Source organism: Archocentrus centrarchus, chromosome 2, assembly GCF_007364275.1.
Source record: "Archocentrus centrarchus isolate MPI-CPG fArcCen1 chromosome 2, fArcCen1, whole genome shotgun sequence".
NCBI lineage: Eukaryota > Metazoa > Chordata > Actinopteri > Cichliformes > Cichlidae > Archocentrus > Archocentrus centrarchus.
The window spans coordinates 2691282-2701592 of record NC_044347.1 but is presented as its reverse complement, the minus strand read 5'-3'; the positions used below and the strand labels follow the sequence as shown (position 1 = coordinate 2701592).

General features: G+C 39.5%; 1 protein-coding gene across 1 annotated transcript; it reads left to right on the top strand.

The window, feature by feature from the left end:
* Positions 1-379: 379 nt before the first annotated feature.
* Positions 380-6375, top strand: cdk15 (cyclin-dependent kinase 15). Its single transcript, XM_030745905.1, is given in 14 exon segments — positions 380-435; positions 437-653; positions 1141-1272; positions 1360-1454; positions 1712-1791; positions 1876-1970; positions 2384-2446; positions 2537-2660; positions 2967-3087; positions 3164-3257; positions 3368-3431; positions 4589-4637; positions 4888-5030; positions 5262-6375. Coding segments are annotated over 14 exon segments (1446 nt in total). The 3' UTR covers positions 5375-6375.
* Positions 6376-10311: the final 3936 nt, after the last annotated feature.

The following is a 10311-nucleotide window of genomic DNA, read 5'->3' as shown; positions in this document are numbered from 1 at the left end:
AACCTAACTAACTACCACAATAATCCAGCAGCTCTGACACAGCTCTGCATAAAGAAACCTCACCATGAAATGAGAAATGAGGAGCATCATCAGCTCAGACTCAGACTGTCACAGCAGGTCAAAGGTGTACACACTGCAGGCAAACCTAATAAAAGTGAGAGCTGGATGTACACAAGAGGATCTCTGCTGATGGTTACAAGCTTCAAAGTTACTTTCTTTTAGTCTTTATTTGCTGGTTTATTGTTTGTTCTTTTTTTTAATTGTGAAGTTTCAGTGATGATTTGTGGCCACCAGAGGGCAGCAAACACACATCAATGGACTCTGTTGTTTTACCCTTAGAGTACAGAGAGGAGGAGGAAGAGGAGGAGGGGTGGGGGTCATGGGACCTTGTTTGCTCATCCTGAGCCATGTGAGTCATATGAGACAAAAAGGAAGAAGAAGAAGAAGAAAAGATGGAGGAGCTGTCCCAGTGGGTGAGGGAGGCTGGGCAGTGGGTGAGGAGGTGCTGCTGCTGTGCTGAGAAAGAGGAGAATGAAGAGGAGAAAGGGAGGCAGGAGGGTGATGAAGGAGAAGAGGAGGAGGTGAATATGGAGGGGGTGAATATGGAGGAGGTGAACTTCAGGAAAAGTTCATCTTCTCTCCCGCCTCCAGAGGTAAACATCAGCTGCTGTGAGAAATGATGATTTTAATCTTGTAGATTATTAAAATGTGTTGATTTTATTTATCTTCATGGAGTGATTATTATTTTTGTAAACTTGTTGTAACGCAGCATGTCTTCACTTTTTACAGTGGGTGTGTCTCAGTTTGAAGTTATTTTTTACAGTGTATCTGCAGGTCTTCTGGTCACAGTTCTGTCGCTTCAACCAAACATTTCTTCATTTTTTAATGGCTTATCATGTTTTTATTATTGGTTATAATTTATTAAAGCATTCCTCCTGATCTTTGATTTAGTTTTAATATTTTATTGTATGTTTCCATCCTTTATCCTCTCTTGAATGTTACAGTGGGTGGTGTTGAGACAGTTTTGGGTGTTACTGACATATTTTTCTGCTGTTGCTGCTGTGAAGGTTTCAGATGATCTTTTGAGCTTTAAGGTGGTGTTCAGGCTCCTCTGATCTGGTCTCCGTGTGTGTGTCTCAGCTGGATTCAGGCTCCGCCTCCTCGGGGTCTCAGCCTCACTGGTTCCACACTCTGCAGGTCCGTCGGCTGAAAGTCCAGCGTGGACGCAGCAACAGCGACCCGCTGAGAGGGAGCCCGGAGCCCTGCACCTGGGTCAGGCCACGGTCACATGATGTGTGAGGTAATGTGTGAGGTGTGTGATCCACGGCCTGATGTGTAGTGTGTGTGTGTTGTTCTTAGAAAGCAGGTCTGCAGTTCGGCGCAGCCCACTCGTACCTGAGTCTGGAGAAACTGGGCGAGGGAGCTTTCGCCTCCGTCTACAAAGGCATCAGCAGGTCAGAGGTCACCACAATACACGTGGATCAATAACACAAACAGCTAATCTGTTATCATCTATTGAGTAGGAATATGTTGCATTTAGATTTATTTGATATTTATTTAGTATTTTTGTGTATGTTTCTCGTACATTTTATTTGCTATAAATATTATCATGTCACATTTATGTAATATTGGATGACACATCAAATTTATAGATCAGTCAGTGATCAAAGCTGCTGACGTGTTTACTACAAACATTTCTTCTTCTGTGGAGGATAAACGGGCAGCTGGTGGCTCTGAAGGTGATCCGTATGAAGACGGAGGAAGGCGTCCCGTTCACCGCCATTAGAGAAGGTGACCAATCAGATCACTGCTTTACTCCTCAGCAACATGTGCATCAATGTGTGTGTGTGTGTGTGTGTGTGTGTGTGTTCACAGCCTCTTTACTCAAACGTCTGAAACACGCCAACATCGTCCTCCTGCATGACATCATCCACACCAGAGAGACGCTCACCTTCGTCTTCGAGTACCTGGTGAGAACTCAGCGTTTTCTTTTACATTTTAACTTTAATATTTATATTTAATATTAATATTTATAATTTATCTTTGTTTTTAAATTTTGAAATAAATATGTTGGAGTTTATCCTTTGATGTAATTTATTACATTATTATTTTTTTATTTAAATATTTTTCATGTTTCTATTTTTTTATTTTTATATTATTATATCATTTTTAACAGTGAAATTGAAAATATACCTAAAAACAGGCAGAAGTAAATTCAGCTCCATTTTTCAGCTGTCTTGTCTCTTGAAGCAGTTTGGGCGACAGCTGTAATAATTAATAATTAATGTGTGTAAAGTTTTAATATGAATGTTTGTTAGTAGAACCTGTTGTTGGCCTGCAGGGGGCAGTATCACCCTTCCTCTGTTGATCTGTGCCTCTGCAGCAGACAGACCTGGGTCAGTACATGATGCAGCACCCTGGAGGTCTGCGCTCTCAGAACGTGCGGGTACGTTGCTGCTCCGGCTGCAGACAGCTGGGGGCGCTGATGCGTCATTCCAGCTGTGAGCAGCAGAGTGAGGGCTGAACTCTGTTTCAGATCTTCATGTTCCAGCTGCTGCGCGGTCTCTGCTACATCCACAGCCGCAGGATCCTCCACCGAGACCTGAAGCCCCAGAACCTGCTCATCAGCTACCTCGGAGAGCTCAAGCTGGGCGACTTCGGTGAGGACTGAACGAACGCTGCAGAGCAGGAGGCAGAATCTGTGCTGCAGAATGTAATCAGGAAGTTATACAGAAACAATGAGACAGAATAAAATGTATAGAAATAATAACACGTTAATACTAAATCAAATCTTTTTAATTATGTAAAAGTGAATAAAAACATCCTTCCTGGAAATATAAAACACTAAGTAAATACATTTTTATTTTTCATAAGCACACGTTTAAGCATCAAAACAGAATTTAAAGGTAAAAGTTTAACAAAGATCTCCTCAGAGCTCCTTCTAAAAATCTCTGGTCCTGGTCCAGGTCTGGCCCGGTCCAAGTCCATCCCCAGTCAGACCTTCTCCTCTGAGGTGGTGACCCTTTGGTACCGCCCCCCCGACGTCCTGCTGGGATCCACAGACTACTGCACCGCCCTGGACATGTGGTCAGTGCTGAATAAAGGTTATTCAAACTCGGCAGCCAGCTGTGGCTCTGACTGAAGGTCCCTGTGTCTGAATTAGGGGGGCTGGGTGCATCTTCATAGAGATGCTGCAGGGGGCGCCGGCATTCCCAGGAGTCTCCGATGAGTTTGAGCAGCTGCAGAAGATCTGGGAGGTCAGAAATACACTTTGTATCACTGAATATCAGTACTGTGTGGTACTACACTCTAATAATACTCACATAAAGTACTAATACTTTACCAACGAGATGATATTACCCTGCAGGTCCTGGGCCTCCCCTCTGAGGACAGCTGGCCTGGAGTCAGTCTGCTCCCCAATTATAGACCAGGTCAGTTTATCTGCTTCATAACTGCAACATTGTATTTAATATTATGCTTTTACTATGTTATTTAATTAATCTTATTTAACATATTAAAATGTTTGTTATAAAATTAAAAATAAAACTATACATAATCATTACAATATTTATTCTTATATAAACATGCTGATTAAATGATCTCCACAGCAGTGACTTTCTGTAAAATTATGGTCATGGCAGTGACATGAAGGTACATCTATACTTGCTTTGCTGATGTTTACGTTCTCTTGATTTCAGAGTTGCTCTGTTGATGCTCAGGGTCATTAGGGGTCACGGTTTGTGTGCAGTATCTCTGAGTTTCCAGCAGGAGGCGACACGTCTCCACACCTCCTGTTTCCTCAGCTTTAGGTATGGAAGCCTGTTTCTGCCATTGAAAATAGTTAAAAACTTAAAAGGTCAAAATTTTGAGTCGTAGATCTCAAAATTTCATGTGTTGGAGAGCTGAAGCCTTCTGACTTCTGTTTCTGGGTAACAAGCGATGTATTTTTAAACAAACAGCTCAAAATTTGGAGTTATTTTCACAAAATTTTGACCTATTAGCTCAAAAATTAAAATTATGGATGCCAATATTTTTCCATTGGTGGAAACAAGCTTCCATACAAGAGACAAACTTGGAGCTCTGCAGGTCTGACAGGGTTACTAATCTACATCCATCATGTGGGACTGATGAGAGAGAACAAAGAGAAAAATAACCACAGAGTGAAGTCAGTGGCTGAACCGTTGGAGAAAGTCATCTTTTACAGTAAACTGTGGAACCCCACAGAGAACTGGAACCTTAAAGATCCCCCTCCTCTGAGAGTCAGGACCACTCTGAGCTGTTCCTGTACAGCAGCAGGAGTCTGGGGGAGCTGAGTGTGTCCTCCTCCTCACACATTCAGTCTGACATCCATACCTCTGTCCTTCCAGAACAAACCAGAGCTTCCAGTGATCCAATGATCTCTATCTGGACATCAATGACAGGCTGCAGCTTCTTCATGTCTCAGAAATGTTCATACATGCAGGCTAAAAACAGCTGAAGCACCAGTCTGCAGATCATCTGAATCATCTGAATCAACTGAAACATGCTCAGAAAACTCATGGGAACATTTTTAGATCCATGCCCACATTTGTGTGTTTCTCTTCCACAGAGCGGTTTCTTTGCTCAGAACCAAAGCAGCTCAGGACCGTTTGGAAAAGGTAACTTACATGTGACCAAACATGCTAACCTGCTAATGCACATTGAAATGCAGGCATTAGACATCTTTGTGCTTGTATAGATTTGATAACCTATATAAAGCAAAATGCTAACAATGTGCTCATGCTGACTTACCAATAAATTCAGCATTAAAATGCTAACAGAGCTGTACAGATGCTAATAGGTGCTAGTAGACCAGGTCAGACCCCCTCCCTCTGTAGGCCTCCATCAGCCTGTGTTGATCTGGATCAGGTTGGAGCAGCTGCCCTATAAGACCGAGGACCTGGCCCAGGAGATGTTACAGGTGGTCCCTACAGAGCGGATCTCGGCTCAGGAGGCGCTGCAGCACCCATACTTCAGCACGCTTCCTCTTCCCATCATGCACCTCAGAGACAGTAAGAACTCTGCTTCATGCTAACACTTTAACCAGCTGCCATTAATTCAGGACTCCACTGGAGTAGTTTTGCCATATTAGCAGGTGTCTCTTCTGATTGGCCAACATCTGTACAGAGGGGCCAACGCTCGCTCACAGCGATGACGTTTACATGTTTTTACCTCAGTATTTGAAATTTTGTCCATTTTAATCTTTAGCTCGTATTGTTGGTCTGTATTTCTTTCTTTTTCAGCTGTGTCCATCTTTAAGGTTCCTGGTGTTCATCTGGAGACGGAGGTCAGAGACATCTTTAACCCTGGGCGGAGGGTCAAACCCTCCCTGCTGCCCACCCATAAATTATGGTGACTGTAAGCTTCAGTCAGAGGGGTGAACAAACCCAGACGTCTCTCTGAAGATACAATCTGCACTTTAAAGTGATTTAAATCGATAAACCTATAAATATATACACACATACGGTGGTGATGTTGGAGGAAGTCCTTCTGGTTTAAATAAAGATTTGTATGTCAAACTTTCACTCAGATCAGCTGTTAGGATCTTATGTAAATCTGATTTCTTGTTGCTGTAAATATAAACCGTCCCTGCAGTCTTCTGTCAGCATTCGTTAGCATGCGTTAGCAGCAGATTAACGAGTCCCCTGAAACTGCTCATGAATTTTGAATGAAGCTTTATTAACAAAGCTCCAGGCCGACCTCCGCTGACAGACACGGCGTGTTTCTGGTTTCTGCGTGAGGAAACTTGACGTTTAAAACTTTATTAGTCTTCTGATACAGAAACACACTGAGGGTGGCACTGATGTGGAGTCAGGTGGACCTGGGCTGATGTGGTCTGACCTTCACCTGTCTGACCTCTTCTTCTTCAGTGACACCTCCACACCGATCACAGCGCAGCAACAATATTAAAATATGGAGAAAAACACTGTAAAACATTAAGATGTGTTTTGTTTTAGGGGGAGGAGTTCTTGGTTTCTGTTTGGTAGAATATCCTGTGACTGAACCTGATAATCAGAAGCAAAATTATGGATGGTTTTGTTTTATGTTACTGTACGATTGATTGATCTGCAGTGGTGATTTTTTTCACTGTGGTGATGAATATCTTACAGTTCAGGACAATAAGGTGTTTTAAGTTAATGTATTCAGTTTTATGTTGTTTGTTGTTTAATTCAGTTGTAAAAATAAAAACATAAAAATAAAAAATGCTTTGATGATCCACCAATTGACTAAAATGAAGAAATAAAGATAAAAAATGGGGACGATTTAATTCTGAGCATTCAAAGACATAAAAACTGTAAAATAACATGATTACAGTATATTTTCAGTACAGAAACGTTTAAATTAAACACTGTTAAATGCACATAAAGTATGTTTTCATTTTAATAAACTTTGGATTTAGTTTATTAATGATACAGTTTATCAGCTGAATGTTCTCAGACACAGATAAACACTTGAAATAAAAAATTATCCTGTAACATTAAAGACAATTCAGATTATTAAGTTACCCAGAAAAGGATAAGTGGAAGTAAATGGATGGATTCTTCATTCATTATTTATCTTTCTTGCTGCTTTTTTCCAGGTTTCCTCAGTTTTAATTTAACTGTATTAATATCCAGAGATGCACATATTTTATTTTATATTTACATTCATTGATACACACATGCATTCATTAATTTCCTTGCTGTTAAACACACACTGAGCTCAGAGGAGGAAGTAATAAAAAACACTGATGGTATGTTTATGCATCAGTGTCTGTGGAATTTTCAGAGAGATAATACAAACCCACACACTGTGTCCATGGACTCATAGTGGGAGAGTCCAGGAGTTCAGAGCCCAGACTCACCAACTGAAAACATTTGGTGATTCATCAGATGAAAAACAGGACAAAGCAGATCCAGGACTGATGAGAAACAGGAATCTCAGCAGGTGGGCAGGAATGGGACCACGTTCATTCCCCAAAGCTGCAGCAGCTGCTGTCCTCAGCTCCCAGATGGAGACAGATTGTTGTTAAAAGAAGATTGGATGCTGCACAGCAGTAAACACGGCCTCGTCCAACTATCTGAGACATGATGCTGCAATCATACTTTAAAAAGGAGACAGTTTCTTAAAGAAATCACAAATTTAATGTTTTCTATTTTCTACTGTGAATCAAATATGACTTCATGAGATTTGAATTTAATTGCATTCAGTTTTTTAAAAATACATTTGGCCCAGCATCCATCATTTTTCAGAGTTGGGTTGTAATTCATACAGTTCATATTCACTAAAAAAAACAAAACAGCAAAAACATCTTTGTGTGAGCTGAGCCCCCCCCCCCCCCCCCAGGGTCTTTAGCTACAATACAAAGCGCTTTGAGGCGACTGTTTGTTCTGATGCTATATAAATAAAATTGAATTGAATCGAATACCACTGGACAATTATTAAATTACTTTTTTAGATTTTTGGAAGAGACAAGACTATTACATTAAACCAAAACGAATATAATAATCATAATAAAATACTGTACAAAGATTTGATCCATCAGTAAATACAACAATGAATAGAAGAAGTCTGATGACTCTTCAGGCCCCAGAAATCCAATAAACACAGACAGTAGCATCTTTTACTGGTGCTATTTTTATACACCCTAATGAAGTTAACCAGTGATAAGTTAACATGTGTCCTCGGACGAAACACAAGTTTATGCTGCAGTGATTCCCAGCTCATATTAAACAGTGTTTGACTTAAAACCGCTTAAATAATAAGAACTAATGATAAAAAGTATTTTGTTCAATTTCAGCTCATGTTTTTTATTAGTGAACTCCAGTAGTTGCATTTCACAGGTCATAATAATCCTTCTTTATCTTATGCTTCCTTTTATAAAATCCCCAGATTTCAATAATTATCTTGTAAATGTTCTCTAGTTTTTCATTTGCTGTTATTTTATTCCTTAAAGAATATAATGAATGTATCTTCTAAAATTCAGTGATGCAAAGTGCACCTCAGAAAAAGCAATAAATAAATAAATAACAGACATATATAAAACAAAACAAATTAAACAAAATTTTTAAAAAAATGATAAAAACCGTGTGCATAAATAAGCGATGCAAGACTCAAATGCAATGTAAAAAAAGAAGATAATGTGACCCTATAGTAAAGAATAAATGTGTGGTAAGCTGAAAAATGTAAAATATAATCTTTAATAATTAAAAAAAATCCTTATGATACAAATGAATCATTTTAAAGAATGACGTGATGAGGCGCGATTCATTCAGGCAGGTCATTCAATAACTGAGTCAGCATGATCGTCTTTTATTTTTTAGCGTGAGGTGGGAACAGTTGACTGGTGGCCAAGGATCTGAGGCTGAGCACTGGTTCAATTGGACTAATATGGTGCTTATAAAACATCTGGCTGCTGAACAATCTGATTTCTTATTCAATTCAGTTTTATTTATATAGCACCAAATCACAACTGTCGCCTCAAGGCGCTTTGTATTGTGGGTAAAGACCCTACAATAATACAGAGAAAACCCAACAGTCAAAACGACCCCCTATGAGCAGCACTTGGTGACAGTGGGAAGGAAAAACTCCCTTTTAACAGGAAGAAACCTCCAGCAGAACCAGGCTCAGGGAGGGGGGGTCATCTGCTGAGGGGGGCTGAGGGGAGAGAGACGGGACAGAAGACACACTGTGGAAGAGAGACAGAGATGAATAATAATTAATGATTAAATGCAGAGTGGTGTATAAACAGAGTAAAAGAGGTGAATGAACCCCCCAGCAGCCTAGGCCTATAGCAGCATAACTAAGGGAGGGTTCAGGGTCACCTGATCCAGCTCTAACTATAAGCTTGATCATAAAGGAAAGTTTTAAGCCTAATCTTAAAAATAGAGAGGGTGTCTGTCTCCTGAATCCAAGCTGGGAGCTGGTTCCACAGAAGAGGGGCCTGAAAGCTGAAGGCTCTGCCTCCCATTCTACTCTTAAGTATCCGAGGAACCACAAGCAAGCTGGCTATTGATACCTTTTATAATGATAACATTAAAATTGTCTAATTGAGAAGACATAAAAGTACGAATGATATGAATGATAGAGTGTCACAGAAACTCAGTATTGATCATAATCTCATGATATTCCTCAGCTGATAGAATTAAGACTGCTTGAAAAAAAATTAAAAACCAAAAGCTGACATCTGGAGAAACTCATAGGAGGTAAAAACAGGAGGGTATACATCAAAAGGGTCAAAATTTATTGAAGGTGAAATTAGAATAAAAAAAAAAAAACGACACCAAGGTTTTTGATTTCACACCAATGTACACGGCCAAAGGAGGGCTTGATGCTTGGATTCAGCCTTTCTGCAGCAGTGATATGAATTTCTGTTTCATTTTAAAGAAACAGCACACATCCATTTGGTAACATCGGTTTGTAAGGTTGGAGAGGTTTGTTTAATCTGTAGATTTACTGTGAGGTAGAGCTGTGTGTCATCGGCATAGCAGTGAAATGAAATGTTGTATTTCTACATAATGTGACCAAGTGGTAACATAGGTAGCAACAACAACGACGACGACAAAAGTCCCAGAATAAGATCCCAGAGAATCTACAGAATTTAGAGTAAGAAGAGCTGTGCTCACCAAGAGAAACAAAAACTTTCTGAGTGGTCACCAGTATCAGAAGCTCTTAAAGTATTATTTTTGACTCTACTAACCGTCTCAGTACTGTGATCCTGACAAAAACCCGACCGAAAGTTTTCAAAAGTGTCTTCAAGAAGGCAAAGAAACAGACGTCAGCTTGTTTAGTTTATTTATTTTTTACAAATTACATCTTGTGTTGTAGTGTCATTAATGTTTGTTAAGTTAATGTACAAATATGCAAATCTCAAGAAAATTCTTTGAGGACAAAATTAACAGAAAACTTTGACAAATGAAGGACAAAGCCTGAAAGTTCACAGCCTAACGCAGTTAATAATTTCGTAGTAGTCCATTAATTTCTGGCTTTGGTAGTAAAAAATAAAAGAAAATAAATGTTATTGGTTAGCTGTGTTACCATTACATAATACCTAACCTTCACATTTTTACTCTGTATATTTTAATAGGCATTTAATGCAAAGCTCCAATTGAGCTGCATTTTGTCCTTTACATTTGGGTAATATTCATCTATTAGAATATAATATTTTTTGTTAGCTCTGTTTTAGTTAATAGTTTACTTTTAGACTTGTTATAATAAATTATTGGAAATTATTGCTGCCTCTCGCAGTAAGGCCTGGTTTACAGTTTAGTTTTTGTCAATGATGCAGTTTTCTCCACAAAGAAAAACTTTGTT